General features: G+C 44.7%; 4 protein-coding genes across 4 annotated transcripts; 1 reads left to right on the top strand and 3 right to left on the bottom strand.

Moving 5' to 3' along the window:
• Positions 1-1,230: 1,230 nt before the first annotated feature.
• Positions 1,231-4,977, bottom strand: J4E78_007341 (uncharacterized protein; the record flags this gene model as incomplete). Its single annotated transcript, XM_049367948.1, has 1 exon — positions 1,231-4,977. One exon carries the CDS (start codon positions 4,975-4,977, stop codon positions 1,231-1,233), a length of 3,747 nt encoding a protein of 1,248 aa, XP_049220269.1.
• A 741-nt stretch (positions 4,978-5,718) lies between these two features.
• Positions 5,719-7,566, bottom strand: J4E78_007340 (uncharacterized protein; the record flags this gene model as incomplete). The annotated part of the gene is made up of 2 exons (XM_049367947.1): positions 5,719-7,212; positions 7,297-7,566. The coding sequence occupies 2 exons, from the start codon at positions 7,564-7,566 to the stop codon at positions 5,719-5,721; spliced, it is 1,764 nt and encodes a 587-aa protein (XP_049220268.1).
• A 905-nt stretch (positions 7,567-8,471) lies between these two features.
• Positions 8,472-9,588, bottom strand: J4E78_007339 (uncharacterized protein; the record flags this gene model as incomplete). Its single annotated transcript, XM_049367946.1, has 3 exons — positions 8,472-9,155; positions 9,233-9,315; positions 9,366-9,588. The coding sequence occupies 3 exons, from the start codon at positions 9,586-9,588 to the stop codon at positions 8,472-8,474; spliced, it is 990 nt and encodes a 329-aa protein (XP_049220267.1).
• Positions 9,589-17,660: 8,072 nt separating this feature from the next.
• Positions 17,661-20,487, top strand: J4E78_007338 (uncharacterized protein; the record flags this gene model as incomplete). The annotated part of the gene is made up of 4 exons (XM_049367945.1): positions 17,661-17,685; positions 17,749-18,146; positions 18,192-18,819; positions 18,884-20,487. The coding sequence occupies 4 exons, from the start codon at positions 17,661-17,663 to the stop codon at positions 20,485-20,487; spliced, it is 2,655 nt and encodes an 884-aa protein (XP_049220266.1).
• Between the last annotated feature and the right edge of the window lie 1,323 nt (positions 20,488-21,810).

Here is a 21,810-nt window from a genome sequence, read left to right as displayed (position 1 = left end):
AGGAGGCAGCAGTATCTTTCTCTCATGTACAAGTTCGTATCCTCTTTGCAAAGTGGAAGAAGACAGAGGCCAGAGGAATATTCATGCAAGGATCCCCTATCAATTTTGGAGAAAAGAACGCAGCCATGAAACCACAGAATGACGCTTTCGACACTGCAAAAGCAGCAACGACTTCTCCCACGCTCATCCTTTGGCTAGTGTTCAATTTTGGTAGGCCGACGAGGGAGAGGAGGCAAGAGCTCCATCGAAACCTGACAGAACCTTTTGAGAGGAGCAGAAACAGCCATGGAAAGACGCCACTTCAGTTTTCTTAGTGTTACGAAAGCAGCGGTGCTTTGTCTCATGGGAAGGGTGACAGAGTCATTTTGAGTACGTGAACAGACTCAGGGAGGAAGGGGCGGGGAAGAACTCCATCGAACAAGACAACGTCGGTTTTGGGGGAAAGGACGCAGCCATAAAGGAGTACCTGAAACCATTTTGATGTTTTGAAAGGAGCAGCAGTTTCTTCCATGGAACTTTGTAATCCCATTTTTGGTTCTGGTAGGTCGAACAGGAGAGACCGGGGAAAACTCCATCAACGTCAATCTTGCGGTTTTGGAGGAAGGAAGCAGCCATAGCACAAATTCAGTTCTGTTTCGATGTTTTTGGAAGCAGCAGTGGGTTCTGACATCGGCTTTCAAGGAGCGCTTTTGTGGAAGTCGAGGAAGAGCCGGGAAAGAACTGCATCCATTGCATGTGATAGAGTTTTTGGAAAAGAAAAACACAGTCATGGGCTGCGTTCTCTGTATGTTTTGGTAAAAACACTGCTAGAGTGTGAGATAAAGAAGCAAGAGTTCTACCCGCACAAAAGACATTTATATACCCCACCTCCATCCCATCTCCCATCTCCCATCCCCCGTTGCCTCATCGTTCACATGCGACCCAACATGTGAAAAGCTCGAAGTGCGCGTGAAAAACATTCATGATTATACTAATCTTGGTATCTAATCTGCCACCCAAAGTCCTCATCTCCATCTCTCATCTTTCGTCAAAAAAGGACCAGCCTATCTCACCCAGAAGGGCCCGTGCGTGTTCTCAAAAGACGTTCATGCGCGTACGCATGTCCTATATACCCCCAATCCACCCAAAGTCTCCATGTCATGCCATTCGAAAATAAAAGAAAACGCCATGAATGCAACGCCTCGTCTCCAAAAACCGCTACGAAAAGCAATCTACACAGGACAATCATATTTATATCCGTCCCCCCTCAACAATCTCCCTACCAATCAACTCCAACTCACCACTCTCAGCCGTCCTCCTCCTCTCCAACACCCACCTGCCCTCGCCCGCCTCATCATGCTCCCTCACATACGTCACGCTATCAGCCGCACTCCCCTTGCGACTATGCCCTCTATTCCATCCACTCCCACCACCACCACCATTCGGCGTGATAGGACTAGAGTTACTAATAGGACTAAGCCCCATACTCTGTCTGCGCGTTTGACCACCAGTCGTAGAAACCGTGGGCGCGGAAGGCGAAGACAGCGAAGTATCGATTGAAGGTGGGTTTGGCGGACGGTTTACGTGTTGCGGGAGGAAGGGCGAAGAGAGCGGCATGGGGAAGGGGGAGACGGGGAGGGAGATGTTGGAGGGTGAGGTTGCGGAGAGGCCGCCGGGGGACATGGCTAGGGTCATGTTGTGTTGGGCGTAGAGTTCTGAGATGGGAGGGAGGAGGGGTGCTTCGTTTCCTACGCCGTAGCCGGTTGGGCTGGAGAGGCTGTTGTAGTCGCTGGATGTGAGAGTGGGGCTTTCGGGGCGGTCGTTGCCGGAGTAGGAGTCTGAGCTGGAGCGACCGGATTCGTATACGCCGTTGACGGCGTCCATGAGGCCGTCGTCATCTTCCTCGTCTTCGTTGTCATCGTTGTGGTAGTCGGACGAGACGTTCTTGGAGGAGTAAGAGCTCTCGAGCGAGCTAGAAGGGTGCTCCTTCATGCGATTGCCGACAGGGCTTGATGCTCGTGGTACGAACTGCATGCCCATAGGAGAAGAGTTGCGTGGGCTGTTGGCCGCACTGACGGGTAAACTAGCAACACTTCCGCCAAAGGCACCTTTCCGTAGCTTCAGCAGAGTGTCGAGACTCATGTCTTCCTCCTCGTTTCCGGGGAAGCCATATGGGCTCATCCGAGCGAGTTGTGCCAGGCCAGGGCTAGACATCGGCTGGTTACCGTCGCGGAAGTGGTTGAGACTGATGAACGAATTGCGAGTGCTGTATTCGCTGCGCTCGGTGATGGGCGTAAGATTCGGCTCTCTTACGGCGTTGCGACCACTGACTGTACGGCCCAGACCCATCCCAGATGGTCCAAAGAAGCCACCCCAAGCGCTCGGTGACTCTCCGACTGCGGACGCGTAAAAACCAAACTCTTGTCCGTAAAACCCCTCGTCGTCGTAAGCCAGGGCTTCAGCGTTCGCCTCAGCGATGATAGGGTCATCTTCCATGGCGGAATCAAAGTCACTGTAGTCATAGTCGTCGTTCACAAAGCCAGAGCTCATACCGTACACATCGTCATCTTGTGGGAAGCTTATGGTGTCTACACTGAAGCGACCGTCGTCAGGAACAAGACTGGGCCGGGAGTTGCTGAGCGAGGACTGGTCGTCAGCATCGAAGCTGGGTTGACCAACATCCACGCTCGCTTTCCTCGTAAACCGGCCAGCAGCCTCGGCGCGCGTTGCTGCATCAGCAAGAGCACTGTGATATGCGCTGAGATTCTCAAAACTGGGCACAGGTCGCTGCTGGGCGATTGAAGTCTTGTGTGCGAGCGTGGGCGAAGACTTCTCTAGGTGCTTCGACACGGTGTCGTCGTCCGCCTCATAGCCTGTTTCCGAACTCAAGACATCGTAGGCACGCGGTTGATGAGCGGCAGGCGCTTGCTCGTCCTCGGCAAACTTGACTTTCCTCTCGTACAATGGACCGTCAGGGTCATCGAAGACGTTTTCGTCAAACTCTGTAGGCTCAATGTCGTCTTGGTCGCCGATGAGCCCATCGTCGAAGTCAAAGTCGTCACCCAAATCGATGTGCCCAAAGCCCTGTTGTTTGGCATCCGAAGGAACGGCGTTATCTAATGTCTCGGGTGATTCCTCCGGAAATGATTCATGAGGCTCGTTTTGAGAAGTTGTCAAGCCTAACCCCTGCGCTTGAGAGTTCATTGCATTTTGACCATTCAGCTGACCGCCCATCATCATCATCTGATATTGCTGGAGCATCTCCTGGGACATGGCAAATCCGATGGGGTTTCCGTTCATGTCGACGGGTGTCTGCATCTGGTTCATCGGACTAGCGGTATGACTCTTATTCTGCTGTAGCGACAGAGATGAGAAGTCGAAGGTGTTCATGCCAGAGTCGAGTGTTTGGTCTCCCAGTCCGCCCCCAAACTCATCCTCTTCACCCAGCATCGGTATTTCTTCGTCGAACCCGCCATCCATATCGTCGTAATCGTCCATGCCGTAGTCGTCGTACTCGTCCTCGACCGAATTGGTAGAAATGCGCGCCTGCTTCTTCTCCGCCTCCTTTGCCTTGTGTCGCTCCTCGAGCAGCTTCTCTTGCGCAGAATCTGTTTGACCTGATATCTGGAAACTGAACCTGGACGCTCGACTGCTGAAATGCGCAGGTAGCCCGGCTGGCTGGAACGATGGGTCGGAAACGGAGGTGGCTCTCGAGCGTGCGGGCGGTGGTGGCGACTTCGTCGACTTTCTTTTCCGCGGGGTAACATCTGTAGACACATCGAGCGGGTTCTCCGACTCTTGCACGGGCGACAGAACTGAGGAGCCGCTGTCGAATCCTTGGAATGACGGTCGAGGCAGTGGAGACGTTTGTGGGGGAGGCAACGGGGACGATTGTGGTGGAGGCGGCGGCGGCGGCGAGTTCTTGGGGTGCGGCGGCGGAGGAGCTGAGCGTTCAGGCGGGGGAAATTGTACGGAGTTTCTTGCGAGGAAGTCCTTGTTCACCAGTTGCTCTGCTCGTATAGCAGCTTGCGACTGCTCGTAGCTGGTGTCGTCGTCAAAGTGCTCACGGAACACTGGTGTGTGCTCCTTGTCTATCTTTGGCGGGCTGACACGACCAATCTCCTGCTGTCCTTCCCCTCCTTCTGCCGCGGTGTTGTACGAGTAGCCTCTGTTCAGTCTCGGCGCATTGAAGTCGTGTACGATCTTTCCGCGGATGCTGGGATCATAGTTATCGGGCATGGGAGGAACGTTCGAGGGCGAGCGTTGGGTAACGAGCGATTCGTCGGCGAGAGGATCCAGGGTCTGTCCAGACCTGCGTCGCATGAGGAGCGACATGGGGTTGCGAAGGGTCAGTCTCGATCTTGACTTGCTGGGTGCTGCCGTTGGGGTCGAAGTGCCCTTGGAACTGCCCGTGAGTTTGTCGCTGATGCCACTCAGCAGTGACGTCTGCGACTTGGAGAAGTTGGAATAGCCGGGAGAGATGACAGAAGGCGCCAGGTGGGAGGATGACTGGGGAGGCGTCTCGGACGACGGGGTGGGTTCTGTCCTCTGTGGCAAGGGAGAGCCTCCACTATGTGAGCGCGCAGAGAGGGGCTTGTTCTCATAGGCGGGGGAGAAGTGGTCCTGTGTCCGCTGGGGCGGGGAGAGCAAGCTGCGATCCTGCGCCATCTTACTGCTGCTCCCCCCAGTGCTCCCCGAGTGCTGACTGGCAGTATACTGGGAGCTACCAGGCGAGGCCGCCTTGTCCAGCTTGGAGGCGACGCGTGCAATGGGCGGCAGTTGGGGCGGATAGGGCGATATGGGCGAGCCCGAGGTGTAGCTGGCATTGTCGTTGAAGCGCGGCGAGGAGAAGTGCTCGGTGGTCTGCGACGGCGAGGGCAGTGGAGGTGCGGCGGGACTGGGGCTGGGGACGGGCTCGGGCGAGGCCAGACTCGAGGCATTGCGCTTCGCATGGCCGGGCCTGAGCTTGGAGAACATCGACGTCCCGGACGGCGCCATGGTTGTGTTTCGTGTCGCCGCGCGGCCGCTGTCGCGCTGCGTCTAGCACGCAGAGTCGATGCCGGGCGGCGCTGGTTCGGGCGGTTGTCGTGCCTCTCAGCGAGGCCATGCACCGAAGCGCACCATGACCGGGTGGGGAGAAGCGTGCCGCGGCGTCGTTGGGGCGAAGGGCCGCTGGTTGCAAAAGTTGGTGAAGGGTTCCGGCGTGGTACAGCCTCGGAACGCTAGCGGGTGAGGCGCGACGGCGTCAATTGCGGCGTTGCGGTGGGAGAGCAGGGCAGCCAAGTGCCGAGTGTCGTGGCCGTCTCGTGTAGCCAGAGGGAGGGGCGCGTCGCTGTCGTGGTCCTGCTCCGTCGTGGCTGGCCGTGAATGCTGATGCGACCTCCTCTCCCAACACCAAGGTTCATGCGACACGCCCGCTAGCAGGGGTCTTCCCGCACCACCACCTCCCCACTCCGACAACTGGAACGCTCTTGCAACGGCTTCGCGTAGACTTTCTGAACCCGCGAGCGCTCGGTCCCACACAGCTGCTATGCGCTGATCAAGCAAAAGGATGCATGAGGTCGCTGCACTGCAAAGTCGATGATTGACAATCGGACGCTGATGACGTTGGAGCTCGTCGATACTACAAACCCCACTATAGGCCTAGACGGGTGATAAGACCATGGCATGACATGTGCTTTTTTATTCAACGTTCATGTGAAGATGCATTAGAGCCGATTCTACCCTCCCAACATCTCACTAAGCAGCCCTCTTGCCGCCCCTCGACATCTTCGGCCTGCCAAACCTCCCAACATTCCGCTTCCTCAGTTCCGACCGCTTCGCAACCTCCTCGCCAGCCGCCCAGGTAGGCTCTGGGTCCGGTCCGTTGAGCGCCGTGTTGTATGTCGCATTGGCCGGCGTCACCTCGAACTGGATCGTGGCATTGCCCTCTCTGTAGTCACTCGTCGGTGTGCCCACAGTCAAGTAATCCGCGTCAAACTTCTCCTTACCAGTCGCGATGTCGACCTGCTTAAGCGCGCGCTCGAAGATCTCAAGCGACGCAAGAGGTTGGTAGAAAGGTACCTCGTGGCCGGACTCGTAGATGCGGAGGAAAGAGAAGAGTCCTGCCTGCTTGACTTGGCCGTGCACGATGCCGTCGCTGGTGGTAATGTTGGTAAATCCAGCCTCGGAGTAGCCAGTTGCGTTGATCATGTCTGCGACGACCTGACCACCGAGCCAATTGCAGTTGTAGTCGGCGTCGCCGTAGTACAGCATAACCTGAACGCCAGCATCAAGCAATTTCTGGCAAGCAGCGATGGTGCCAGATGGACGGTCGTCATCACCCGTGTTGCCAAATGCCGCAGAGACCGTGCTGGCACTCGATGAGAAGTTCTGGAATGCGCCAACCGCTTGCTGCACCTCCGGCAGGTTCAGATAATCCCTGAAGTAGTCGTACGGGAACGGGTCAGGCGTCAAGAACCTCATGTCGTACTCGTCGCGTCCGCTGTAGATGTCGTAGAGGTTTTCGACCTTGGAGTAGCAGAAGTCATCTGCGGCGGCACAGACCGAGTTGATTCCCGTCTCGTAGCACTGCTTGGTACGGTCTACGCAGTTTCCAGGGCCGTAGAGGTTGTTGTACCACTCAGCCTTGACTGTATCGTTGTACGGGTCGTAGTCGTAGGTGTTGCCAGGGAAGACGGAGTAGTTGTAGTAGGCCTGGTACTGGACAAGTGGATCGAACCACCCGTTACCAATCAGCACGTTCTCGAGCTCGATCTTGTGTGCGCCGCTAATGTTCTTCGCGTTCTGGTCGAGGAAGTAGGCGTTGAAGACGGGTGCATAGTGACCGCCGTAGCTCTCGGTGGTGAAGCTGAAGCCGTTGCGCGAGTACTGGGGGAATGCGCCCATGAATCCTTGTAGTGTTTTCCACATGTTTGGCGCCGCGCTCTCGGTGCTGTTGGCGGTCAGGGTGTGGTCCGGCTTGGAGTACGTTCCACAAGTTCCATAGTTCTCAGCGTAGTCTGGGCAGGTCGCGTTCGGCAGCTGAACGATCGTGCTGCCGTCGCTGTAGCCGGGGATAGGAATAGAGTATGAGAACCCGACGTCTGTTGGTTGATCGATGAACAGCATGTTGCTTGCATTCGTCCACGAGTACGGATTGTTGAACGGCTTCATGTCTGGGCCAATACCACATGGTCCCAATTCCTGGAAGAGACCGATCATGGAGCTGGAACCTGGGCCTCCATTGATCCACTGTTACAATGTCAGTATGATTCCATGATGTTGAAAAGGAGCTCGCGGTATTTGAAATTGTATCCAAAAGTCGTCTTAACTTACCACTGTCAATGGCGCATCAGTCGGGTCCTGATTGCGTGCCTCGAAGAACCACCAAAAGATATGCTGGTCCTCAGCCACATCTGCATAACCGCTGTAGCTCTTTACACTCGGGTCAAGCTCGCAGATGCCAGCAGGTACCTCCTTGTACCGTACACTGACATTCGCATAGCCCTCTTTAGTAATAAGATCCTTTGGCGCAGGTACGAATTGCGCAAGAGCACCCGCAGCCAACAAAGGCGCGGCGAGAAGCTTTCCTGTCGCGCTCTTCATCGTCGGTTTCGTTGCAAGTCTTGTCTTAGTGAGGCGACGAGCTATTCCTGTCCGACTCGATGGTTGAGTGAGTGGGAAAGAGCGAAGGTAAGCAGAGAAAGAGCAGCATGACGAGCACTTTCACTTTTTATTCTGGAAGCTTATGCAGGTCCGACTAGAAAGGCCCGCAGTCGTCGCGATAGCCAACTCTCACCTTCCCATGTAGGCTAAGAAGTTGCTCATCTCGGTCCCGGAGGCCGGGGTCGTGGCTATCCGCGTAGCCTGTTGCTCGTACCGGCGACGTCATGGTGTAGCTCGGTACTTGCGGTTTGTTTTTCGCGACGCGCGATGAGCGAAGGCCTATTTAGAGTATACCTTCTGGATCAGCCATCGCTAGAGTTACACGCGTTCAATGGATTGGTTCCAGGCGACCTACATATACAAAATGCGATACGGCCCATACGGGCGGACAGAGTCCATCAATCTGACCGGAGTTTGTTACCTTGTTAATTGAGTGAGACGCTACGAAAAGCTACCCCGCTATTCCGTCCAAGCGCGCATTGGCAAGAGCTTGTGCAAGCTTGCATGGCTTGATAGCGGTCATGGCGATAGTGGCAGACTATCTAATCCTATATGGGCAGGTAGGTAGCACCGTTTAACCGAACATCACCGGTCAGCTTCATGTCTTCGGCGCCGCGTCAGAAGTCATTTCGGTGTAATCATTGTATAAGACGGCTTGTGATTCCATGTCAAGGAAAGGGGACATCACGCGATGGGTCGGAATCGTTGTTCAGAACATATCTCATTGGGCTCATGCCATTACAATCGTTGTGTATTCGTATCCGTCACTTCGTATGCAATCGTCAAGTCCTCCAACGCCTCTTACTCCATGTCATGCTGGGATGCAATTCGAGGTGGACGGTCATCTACAATACTGTACCGAAGCCGAAGGTCGTCTTGATACTGCGCACGTAGTACTGGTCCCAGTTGGTCTTAGTGGGCTCCTCCTGACCAACTGGTACACCCTTCCACTCGACCCTCATAACCGTCACGGCATCAACATCGTTTTGATCAAACCATATCGACAGTGTCGAGTAGTGTCCCGCAGGCCATTGCGCAAGTCGCCATTTCTGGACGATGTGCGTGGGTTCTTGGAGCTCGGTGAACTCTCCACTGACGTTTCCGCCAAAGAGCTCAAAGGTACCGCCAGGCTTCGCGCCTGTGAAGTTCCTCGGGGGTGCCCGTGTGAACGCAGCGATGCGCTGGGGGTCCGTGAAGGTCTGGTACAGGTTTGCTGCGTCGGTGCGGAACTCTGTGCTGTCGGTGATAGTGGTCACATTGACAACAGCACCAGAGCTGCTCTTTTGAGAGCCAGATGCCTCAGTCTGGGAGGTGGATTTGTTCACGCTTGAGCTCGAGTATACCTTTGGGGCCGAGAAGCCGCTACCGGGGTTCGCACCTGGCGCGTGTTGGATATCCTTTCCGTGTTCCGCCATGACCGCTGGCGCAAGCCCTGTGAAACTTGTTCGCAGTTGCGGTAGGATCTTGGATCGTACTAGGTCCTTTACGGGTTGTTTGCTCGCTTCGTCGGAGTAGACGTCTACCTCAAACTGTGACGAGACATTAGTGACTGTGTACACTGGCGGGTGCGAAGAGATAAAGGACGGTGCCAGCGAAGGGAACATACGACATACTCGTCTTCCTCCGTGTCGTGAGCGACTTCCGGGACGGTAATGGTGCCGCTAGCCTCTTCGCCCTCTTTGTTCTTGCCTGCCGACTGAGTCAGCGCGACCAAGAAAGGCAGCTGAGAAAGGACGTACCTGAGTATTCGAGCTTCAGCTTCACGTCGAAGATGGTGATCACTTTGCCTTTGCGTTGGCTCACGTCTACGTCTCCATCCATGCTAACGACCTTGTCGATCTTGGCTGTGACGCCATCCTGCTCAGCCGATATTTGCGTGAGCTCCTTGTCAAGATACTCGCGCGTCCATCCTGACACATCCTTGTTGACCCAATGCCAGTTGTTCGGATTGTGGAGGACCATGGTGATGTTCGGCGGCGCGCTCGATCTCGATTCAATCTCTGTCAAGAAGTTGTTAGCTTCGGCCTCTCATACTATGTAGAAAAACACGTGTAGTGGGATATTGTCAGAGGGCGACTCGTAAGTCTAAGCAGCTGATCCGCATATAAAGAGTACAAGTCTTCTCAGACTGGTGCCAGCTTGTGTCTCATCATTCAAGGATTGGTAAAGGGTAGTGAATACTTACAAATTGTAGCGCTCAAGCTGGAACGGATCTCTGCAAGCGACAAATCAAGGCGCAGGTGCAGAATGTTGAAGGAGTCGAGGTGTTCATGCGAATTATGTAGAGGGGAGCTCGAGGCAGAAGTTTCTGGAACTGATACCACAAAGCGCGCTATGCCCGGGCCGACCGAAGCTCCGCTCGCGTTCCTTGGCCCGAGCTCTTTGCAGCAGCGGCAGCAACGTCGATGCATGCTGCTGGTCGCGACGCTTTCACTCACTCCAAGCGTCTTTACGAGAGGATGCACTCAACGGTTGCTAGGTAAATGGTTCAAGTTCGATAAGAAGCTGTCACATTCGACATTGAAGAAACTTTCGGGGCTTCACTAGCGGACAGGATACAAGTATTGGCCGGCAATCTCGAACTCACCCATTCCCATTGCAACATAGCGTAGGATGTTGCCTAGGTGATCCAATCTCACTTCCTCTAGAATCGGGCCATTAGGATGTTCACCTAGACGACCGCTAAACAGGTGTCTTCACTGCCATCTGCACGCGGCATGTTAATCGCATTGAATTTAAGACCAGGGTTTAGCGCACGGCCAGGAGAACGCGCTAGAGGTTCGCGCTGTATTACCATCGTCTAACAGCGAAGAAATTAATGTAGAGCTCCTAACCCTAAGTTTAACAGTTAGACTGTTTTTGCGCTAAAATCGCCTCTAACGCACAACCTAATATACAGCCTACTTTACTAAAGTTTACTAGTAGTCTTGTATTATTACTAATAATTATAGTATATAATATAGTATTATTACTAACACCTATATATAGAAATAATACATTATTATAGATGTTATAGTGCTATTCTTATATTACGCACAATTTTTTTAACGTTTTAGGCTACATTAGAGTACTTTTAGCGCGTTCTAGATATTATTTTTTACCTTTTTTATAAAATAATTACCTATAAATATTATTTTATATAATATATATATAATAATAACGTTGTTTATAGGCTTTCTTATAATTTTATATATATATAAAGAGACTATTAAACCTTAGAATAACGTAGTCTTTCTAAAGAGCAAAATTTATATATAAAAACGTTAAAAGCTTATTTTAAACGTAAATTTAATAGTTTTTAATATATAGAATTATAGTTTAAACTATTTTATTGCCTAAAACGTTATAGCGCTAATATTTTAGAAGTATATTAATATTCTAGACGCGTAGACTTTTCTTAATATAGGCTTAGCGCTAATAAGTAATCTTTAGAAATAATTATAGTAACGTTGTCTATAATCTAACTATTTTCTACTATATTCTTAGTATTTATATTTTATAGTTAAGATTATCTTTAATATTTCTAATACTTCTTAGCTATTATTAGTACGTATATACCTCTTAATCTTATTCTACTCTTACTATATAATATAAGATTATTATACTTAACGCTACTAAGCTACTTCTTTACTACGTTAGTATTATTCTAGTTAATATCTACTTTTCTTTTCTTAATTAGTACTAATAGAGGCTTTAATATAAGTATCTATAGCTATTCTCTAACGTTTTAAATAATCTTACTATATTTATCTTATACACTGTATATCTTGTATACTTACTCTTAACTTAAGTCTTTTACTTTATTTATATATGTCTATAATAATATAGATTAGTAAAGATAATATAGAGTATTATCTTAGACGTACTTTATACTAATAGTAGTTCTATTTATACGTATTTTATATTTTAAAAGTAAGACTACTACTATATATAAAAAGCTATAAGAAGAAAGGTAGAAGCTAGCTCTTAATTATTATAAGCGCTCTCTTTAGATTATTCTATATAGCTTTAAGATTATAAATTAGTAGCTTTATAATTAGTAAAGAGATCTAGATATCTTTCTTACTAAACGTTATAGTAACGCCTCTAACGTTAATAGTTCTTATCTCTTTCTTTTAGTAAGCGCCTATAATAATATTACTTAGTTAGGTAGTATTATTAATATAGCTTTATATATTCTCTTATTAAGAATAACTATATACTATTTTCTCTATCTCTCTAAATATTAGTAGTATAGCTATAGTATACTATATATTATATATAATATTGTAGTGCTAGTAGATATAGAGGTAGATAGTATCTATACTAGAGAGTAGCTAAACATTCTTAATAAGTATAGAGAGAAACTAGTTATATAGGTTAACTTACAAAGGTATAGATATCTAGTAATATTATAATAGTAGTAATGTTAGTGCTGCTACGTTACTAATGTTATAAGCTAGTAGTAGTAGAGTACATTATAGACGTTAGAGCGTATAGATAGAGAGATTCTCTAGTCTATAGATGTCTAGGTCTTTAGTACGTCTCTAACGTATTAGAGCTAGCTATAATTATTAGCTACGTTCTTACTAGATAGCATATTATTATTTTTAACGCGCTTACTTAATTACTATCTTTTTAGCTACCTCTTTTATTTATATAAACGTTCTAAATCTATTAGCTTTATACTTCTACGCCTATAATAATAACGCTTGCGTATATAATACTAACTCTTAGTCTTTAGTAGAGAAAATATTATAGGTATTTAGTATACTAAGAGTACTACGCTCTTAGAAGTACTAAATTTATTTAGATACTTTTTACTTTAAAGCATTATAGACTATATTAGATAATTATTAAAAGTAAATAAAGTAGAACGTTAGTAGATTAAAGCAGTATCTTACTGTTTATTATATTATTATATTTATTATTAATAATAGTAAGTAAGCTAGATTTATAGTAGATAATAATTAGTAAGGCAGAATTATTAAAGACGCACTAGAAAGGTCTTGCCTAGTTATATATATAGGCTCTGCTACCTTACTTCTTATAGTGTTTAAAACGTACACTACGTTTATAAGTATAGAGATATCTTTACTCTATAACTATTATACTCTACACTTATTATTATTATACTTTATAATACTACTACGTAAGAAGAAAATAGTAACGTTTAACTTACCTAAAGAGGTGCTAAATATAATTACTTTTAGCTAGAGCGCTAAAGATAATAAGCTAGAGAATAATAATAATCTTAATACTATTAACTAAGATAATCTTAGCTATAAGATTAACGTTACTACTAAGTACTAAAATAAGCTTAAATAAGTTAAGTAGAAATTAGTGTTTATAAAGAAGAAGCTTTAATTATTAGAGATAACTATAAAGTAGTTTTATACTTAATCTATAATTAGAGCTTATAAAGAGTATGTTAGTAATAATTATATATAGTAGTTATTAGCGTTAATAACAAGTCTAAGATAGTAGAAACGTTTTAAATAATAGGTTAAGGCAAAACGTCTAGGTTTAGAGCGTAAGCTTAATAATTCTAGTTCTTAGATACTAAAGCTTATTACTTTCTAGATATAGAAGTTATATAATACTATATTATTAGTAATAAAAGAAAAAGGCTAGTTCTATTATTATTAACGTTTTTTAGCCTATTCTGTTACGTTCTCTACGTATAAAGACTCTACTCTAGATTTAAGAGCTACTTTAGTAATATCTAAAGTAATTAGAGATAAGCTAGATACTAATACGTATAGTAGTTAATTATTCTCTTATACCTAAAAGATAAAAGTAATAATTAGCTAGTACTATAGGTATTAAAAAAAGCGTAGTATAAGTAAGTAGAAAGAGAAAAAGAATAGAAAATATACTAAAAATCTATTCTATTCTATAATAGTATTAACGTTAATAAAGAGTATTAAATATTAAAAGATATATTCTCTAACGTTTTTAGAGAGCATTATTAATAACGTTTAGGTATAAGTAGGTAAAGTAGCTAAGAGTACCTATATAGTTAAGAAGAAAGATTTACAAAATATATAAAATAATACCTAGGCTAGATTTCTAGGTAGTTATAACAAAAAGGCTCTTTTTTAATAATTACTACTTAATAAGCGTAGTTATATTATTTAGGCACAATATTATTAATAATTAATAATACACTTAGCATATATAATATTATTCTAATACCTTCTATAGCTTAAGAAGTATTTATAAATTAAGCTATAAATGCTGTAGATTATTAACAAAGAGAAGAGAATAATTAAACTTACTCTTCTCTTCTATAAAACATACTAAAATAAAGATTTATACTATTACTCTATATAATTACTTCTATTAATATCTAGTATATAGAGATTAAGCTATTTGTTCTTTACGTTAATTAGCGTAAACGTTATCTCTTAATTCTAAATCTATTACTTAAGTAGCTAGTAATCTTAGAAATTTAGGCTAGCTATCTTTTTTAATAATTTAACGCTCTTAATTATTCTAAACTATAAAATATAAAGGTAATTATAAGTATATACGTTAGTATTATTTAAATAGCAACGTTACTAACATATTATAAGATAGTAACAGCGTTTATTAAGAACTTCTATAACTATCTTATTAATATTAACGTTAATAGTAGCTGCTACTCTAGCTACTTATTTTATTAAAATAGTATTTAGTATTTCTTACTTAATAAACGTTAGTAACTAAAACGCATATACAAATAGAGTAGATAGTTAATAGAGTTTACGTTAATAACAATTATAAAGTATCTTATTAGTATAAATAATAATCTAAGTATAAGGCAGAATAAGTATATAAACTTATTATCTTATCTAGAATAATTATATTAGTAATATAGTTAAATATATCTTTACGCTTAACGCTAATAATAATAATATAATACTACTCTTTTCTTTATTAACGTTCTTAATAGTGTAATATTAAATATATTATATATTTTATATATAGTAAACGCTTACCTATTAACGCTGTATACGTTTTCTATTAAGGTAGTAAATTTATTACTACAAACGTTGTATACATTAATCTTTAAAGTAGTAAATACTTATTACTATAAACGTTATATACGTTTTTTATTAAGGTAGTAAATATATTACTACAAAGGTTATATATATATATATATTCTTAATATAGTAAATTTGTATTACTATAAACATTATATACGTTTACTATTAAAGTAGTAAATATATTACTATATTACTATAAACGTTGTATATATTAGAGCTTACTAGTAAGTTAATATATTACTATAATTATTATAAACGTTAGACTTTACTAGTATAATTATATATTATAGTAATTGTTGCAAATGTTTTAAATATTAGTAGAATTTAACTAGCGCTCTACTAGGCAAAACTTCTACTTCTTTAGTTCTAATAATTATAAAGATTATTATAAATAATTAAGTAAGTAAGAGAGTATTATAGAGAAGAGAATAGTTATAAGTTATAAGTTATAATAACGTTTCTAACGTTTTAAACAGGCTCTTTACTTAAGAATAAGATTATTTAAAACGTTATAGTAGATTATTATTAACCTTTACGTAATTACTATAGGTCTTATAGATAGCCTAGCGCGCTTTATACTAACTCTTTCTAGATATAAGCTATAATTATTAGCAACGTTCTAATTAGAAAAAGTTAAATTATTACTAATGTTCTTAGAGTAGTGCTTTATATTCTAAAAGTTAAAGATAAGATTCTAAAGGCTATAATAGAGGTTAAATAGAAGTATCTATAATAATTAGTATATTGTTAATAATATTTAATAAGACTAAACTTATAATAATCTTACTCTTAGAGGTTTTTAGTAAATAGCCTTTTTATATATATATTAGTATTATTAAGAATAATTAAAATATTATTACTTATAATAATAAGAAATTCTTTAATAAGCGCATTTTTAAAAAAGCATCTATAGAGAAGAGTATTATTATTATCTAAGCTAAAGAGAATCTAAAATGTTATTAATAATAGAATATAATAGCATATTATTAGAAACGTTTACCTAGTTACTAGAAAGGTTTAGCTTATTACTAATATAGTAGAAGTAATATTTTAGAAGTAAACTTATTAAGTGTTAGATTATTATAGATAATAGTAAAATTATTTATAATAAACCTTTTTTACGCTATATTCTACTATAGATTACTTTATTACCTTCTTTATTATCTAGCCTATACTAATATTAGAACGTTCTAGATAATTATAATATAATAATAACTTACTTAGTATTAGTACTCTAATAATCTTACTACTACTTAACTTTACTAGTAATTATTAAAAATAATATTATAATTATTATAAACGTTTATATACTAAGTATTCTCTTTAAACTATACTAAGCTAATAAACTTATCTTTAAGAATAGTCTTTTGCCTATAATATTATTAGTAATAATTCTAGATAAGTAATTTTAGTACTTATAAATTATTTACTATGTTAAGATAAGATAGTTTTTCTTCTTTATAAGAGCGTCTACTACTAGCACTACAGCCTTTCTTAGAGGTAGTTTTAAGCTTAGAGTCTAAATTATATAAAATATTTTTATAGTTCTACTTAGTATCTACTACTATATTAACTTTAATAATAATTATCTATAATAATATAGAAGGTAGTTACTATTTATTAAGAATAAAATAGATTTATAGATAGCTAGTATTAACATTATTAGTAATGTTTATAAAAATAGTACTTATTAGCTAGAGTAAGACTAGAGGTAAAGTAAAGTTAATTAGTTATATTATTAGAAAAGATTATATAGTAAAGGTAGATTAGTTTAAGTAATTATAAAGAATAATTATAAAATAAAGGTAGGCTAGTTTAGATAATTATAGTAAATAATTATATAGTAAAAGTAGGCTAAAATAGAAGAATTATTAAGAATAATTAGCTATAATTATTATAGCTAATTAGTTTAAATTATTAGAGCTACTTATAGTTATAGTGTAGTAGAGTAGAGAAGTAAGAAACTTAGTTTAATAGGCTATAATAAGTATAGCAGGGGCCCTTGCACGCTAGTAGCTACTAGGCCTAATTAGGCCTAGATCGCTACTAAGACTGTTAAACCCCGAGTAGAAGTCATTTTTATTAGAGGATACCGAGGGTGGAGTATTTGAAACCCCTTAACCCTAAGGTAGAGAAGCGCACCTGCCTTCGTACCGTTTCGTCTCCTGCTAGTACCTGGTGTTGCTTGCAGCTAGAAAGTGCGACCGTGTATCTCGACGCGCAGAACCTTGAGACCACCTCTTCCAGGTTTCCCCTCCACACCGTTGCTTTCTTTTTCGCGGCATTCGCACGTCAGATTCTATAACACACTGGGCGCGTCCCTCATTTCCTTCATCGCGACCGTCTTTGCACGCACGCCAAGTACTACGCCGCCTGGGTGCATGCGCGACGCGTCTTATCAGCGACAAATCGCTTTCAACCCCTCCGGACCATCGGCGCGCACATATCATTCCTTCCCCTAGCATCGCGAGCGGCACAGCAAAGGATTCTGCTGCTTTTAAAATCACTCGCTTCCGGTATGTATCCTCATATTCCCTTTCTTCTCTGCCATGCCGAACCGTGCGGGAAGTTTTAAAGTTCTGTCACCTGTCATTAGCCGTGCGCGAGGCTGTGCGCGCAAACGAGCGTGCCATACAGACCATGGAGCATTCCAGCATTGGTGTCACGACAACGTCTGGGACAAATCGACCGGCAAGACATTTGAGACGACAAGACTGGTCCATGCACGATGGAAGCATTGCTCGATCTCTGCAACGGGACCAACAAGTCAAACATCAACGGCAATAAACATGTATTGTCTCAGACAGCGTTTGCTCATCGCATCATGTGCCGCTGCAGCCAAAGCTTTTCCTTGCACAGAGATTTACCTATATAGCATATGCAGAGCGTGCTACATCTGTCCTCCCACACACATTGCTAACTCCTCGTTGCAGTAATAGTAGACCTCCACAGTCGCGATCGTAACGCCTTGAACCATCTGAGATGGTGGCGTCCGTTCTCCAACCAAGCACCTCTCGGGCCAACATGGTGAACCCGAAGAAAAGACCAGGTGAGTATCACATCTTGAGGTCCTATCCAAGACCAGCCACTGTGCAGACACTGACCACTACAGCTTCCGAGCAAGCACAGCCAGCCAAGTCAAAGGCAGTACGCCCATCCGCAAAACGGCGGGTAGAACGGAGAATAGCAGGATATCAAGAATATCTTAAGGGTAATACGAAGGACTTTGTTCGTCACGATCCAGCAACGGAAACGTTGCCCGATCTACTCGCCTACGATGATGAATTTATGAAAGCCGAGAGGGCTTGCCTGGAGATTCCACAAGACTTCATCCTAGCTGTTAAGCCAGACAAGGACCCGCAACTAGCCGCAAGTCTCAGACCCAAACTCAACGAGGTGATGGACGAGTACCAAAGCGAACCCGAGCGTGTGGCAGTCGTCGGCAAGACTGGGCAGGGGAAGTCGAAATTGATAGATGCTATCTTGGGCATCGATGGGATTGCAAGATCGGTAAGCACGACCTCCCCAAAGCATCACGTCATCTAACTTTTCTAGGGAGCAAGCGGCGTGGCAACAACCCGCATTCCAATTGTATATTCACCACGTCGAGCGCACATACAAACACCCTACGAGGTGAGACTGGAGCTTTCCGGCAAGATCGACTGTCGAGATTCAGTACAACAGCATCTTGCCAATCTTGTAGCGAACCTAAAAAGATGCGCGGAAGGGCCCATAGAGCTTGACGATCAAGGCCAAGACAGTCTACGGGCGCTTCAGAATCTGTTCAGCGACATTCCAGAATTCGCATCGAACGAATCTACTTGGACATTCCTAGGATATGATGTCAATTCGCACAAATTCTCATCAGTAGCGAAGCAAAAGGATGCGTTTGGCCAATGCGTCAAGTGGGCTGAGGACCGGCGCCAGAGGATCGCCAACATGTCCGCACAGGGTATCTACGCTACCAACGTGACGGAGCTGCGGAGAGAGCTCGCGCAATTCAGCGACGATCAAGCCAAGATGGACGACACCAAACTTGGCTTCAACCCCTCTGCGCTCGTAGAGAGGATTGAGGTCTTTGGTGACTTTCGGATTCGCTACTCAATCGGCGACTGCCCCGGACTACAGGACATCAACAAGGCAAGCTTGTGCCCTTCCCAGGTTGACATCGCTCAAGCTAACCGTGTGTTGATAGGACCGTGAAACAAAAGCGAACCGATATCTTCAGGACTGCAAAGTAGTCATAGTCGCTGAAGAAATCACGAGAGCTGGCGATAGCGCGTTTCTTGATCACTTAATTAATGACCGTACTACAAGGAGACCCGATCAACGCATCATCATCGCCTTGACAATGGGAGAGTCCAATCTGGACCCATCGGATCGCAAAGATGCATCATTCGACCAACATGAGAAAGCTGATCTCGACTGGCTAGCCGAACGTAAAGCAGAAACTCGGAGAAAGAAGGACAGCTACGCGCCAACAGACTATGCGCAAAGAGACCACTGCGCCCGCGAGATCGCTTTCATGACCCTCGAAGAGAACGAAATATGTGCCCGAGAACGAGGTCGTCGCATCAGCGACAGGCTGAGGGAAAGATTCGCAAAGCAGAACGGAAATTTGACAGTTATGACGACTTCGGCAAAAGACTACATGGAGCATGTCGAGGGCTACCACCAGTACACCGACGAGCATCTGCCGCTGTCCGTTGAGTCCACCCAAATCCCCAGTCTATGCAGGGAACTCGCCGCTATCGCCAATGAACGGCTGCAGAAAGACCTTCTTCGCTTTTACAGGCGAACACTACCCGAGCTCTTCAGCTATATCGAGCTCGCTTGCAGCACGACTTCCGGGCCGGTGCAGACAGGGCCCAGGTTCAACTTTGAAGAATTCGCATCCAAATTGTTGAAGCCGCTCGAAGTCTTCCTCGACGTTTTCGAAAATGAACTCATCCTTCCGAGGATTAAGAGCATGAGAGAAGGAGTCGGCGATTGGAAGAACGAAGGTCACCATAACATCAACAATGTTTGGCGAAAGTTGCATGGCAACGCCGTACGGTGCTACTTGAACAAGCTAGGCAACCACCGGACAAAGGGACTGCCGAGTTGCAGTTGGAACATTACGCTTCTGGGTCCTGTCCAGAAGACGCTCGACCCGCTGTTCAAGGAGCTAATCGCAGAAGCACCCTCCAGGCTGGGTAGCCTTGCATACCAGCTAGAAGGAGTCGTGGACGACTTCCTGGAAGCCCTTCGCGTTGCCGCCGAACAGCTCGACAGCAAGAATTTCGTAGCGAACCTTGACGACAAGAAACCGCAACTCTACAAGATGTATAATGTTGTCGGCAAAGACCTCATGATATTCCTTCGGCTGTTCCGAGGACGTCTTACTGAAGACGGCAACGGTGACTTCTTTCCCCAAAAAATGAAACCGGTCTACACTGCCACATTACGGGCAAAACCGGCGGGCAAGTTGACCATGAAAGAGGTGCAGATGCAGACACTGGAAGCGCGCATATGCGGAAAGAACAGTCCCTACGACCAAATGGTCGACATGTTTGAAACCGCTTGGAAAGCCAAGAAGATAGCGTTGTTGGAGATTGGCAGACAAGCTATCGCATTTCACATAGCAGAGATCAAGGCGTCGTACAAGCAACTCAGCACTCCTGATCTGCAGGATGATGCCGTGACGCTGCTGCGCGCTGAGCTGGAGCGCAAGGTTGGCGTGGCGAGGGAACAGTGCAAGGGACCTATTCTGACTTCTCTTCTGGAATGCGGGCTTGATCCGAACTTGAAGAAGGTGAAGAAGGAGAAGAAAGTGAAGAGAGAGAAGAAGGTCGCGAAGGTGGAGAAGTAGGCAAGTGGAGTGTGGAAATGGTAGTGAGATGGGGTGTGTACCCAGGGTTTGCTTTCATGCGTCCGTTCAGTTCAGGTATGATACCCACGGTGGGCAGTAGGCCCGCGAAAATGGAGTCTGGTTTTGTTGTGCGATACTTTTGCGATGTATGTATGTCTACGTAGGCTTTCAAATACTAGCTCGCCACATTATGAGAGATATCGTTGGTTGATCAGACTGTCGCACAACCCCCACACGGAACAAGGAAAGGATATCTTCCAGAAGTCTACATCACCTTTGAAACCTTGTCAACTTTCATCTTCGTATCGATGTAGACTGCAGCGCACCTATTCGATCTCATGTTTGTGTGCTTTACCGAGATAATCGGTGTACTCACCCAATACACATGACATGTAACCAGCAACATTAGTTTCCATCAATGCCACATGGTGTGTACATGATCGCTATGCCGAACATCCATAACAACGCCTTCAAACAAAACCGCTATCATAACACGCACAAGATCCCGTACCCTGCCGTACCGCGCCGCTCCACTCACTCGATGCTCGATCCTATAAAAGGTAGACCACAGTTCAAGGAATATCCTGGTTTTGAGAGGTATCTCAACAACACAGCCCTAGGCCTGCACGCCGAGACCTGGAAGGGATGCCAAGTCAACTACGTTCGTTTTTGGAAGCACCATGGCGACGAGCAAAAGTTGAGGCAGTATGTCGACGCTGACTGGGCTTAGAAGCCAGTATACAGCCCTCTCGCTTTCCTGCTGCGGCCTTTTTTTTCCGACTCTGCTATATACAACACGGCTGCTCTATCTTACTGTGGTCTTTAGCAAGATATATGAGTAGATACACTTCATGAATCCATGATATTTCTCTCCTGTTATGACTCTTGACTCTTGTCCGTGATAGTGTAGACACTGTCGATTCGTATGTGCACCTGTCTAGTTAAGTCAATTGCCGTGAGAATAGGTCATTATGCTGTTTGATTCGCATGACATAGCGGTACCAAGCCGCCTGAACCCAATAATGCTCATATGATAGAAGAGGTCTTGGGGCAGAACAAAGATCCCAGGCCTTGTGACAAGCTCCGTGCGTTCGTGAAAGTTATGGGCGTTAACCGGGGTCAAAAGTCACAGTAGCTCTGACGCCAGCTGCAAGAGTACCATCGTATCCATAGTGTCGGATATCCGTTAATCCAAAGCAGTCCGCACGATCCCAATCTCCAAGCTCCATCACAACCGCTCGATAGATCTTTCATCAGCCAGCACCCCGAGCGCGGTGCTTTCTGCCCAATGAGCTACATCTCTACTAACGCACTCTAGTCGGC

Source organism: Alternaria triticimaculans (assembly GCF_023758025.1).
Source record: "Alternaria triticimaculans strain BMP 0046 chromosome Unknown scaffold_11, whole genome shotgun sequence".
NCBI classification, from domain to species: Eukaryota; Fungi; Ascomycota; class Dothideomycetes; order Pleosporales; family Pleosporaceae; genus Alternaria; species Alternaria triticimaculans.
This window is presented reverse-complemented; position numbering and strand designations above follow the sequence as displayed.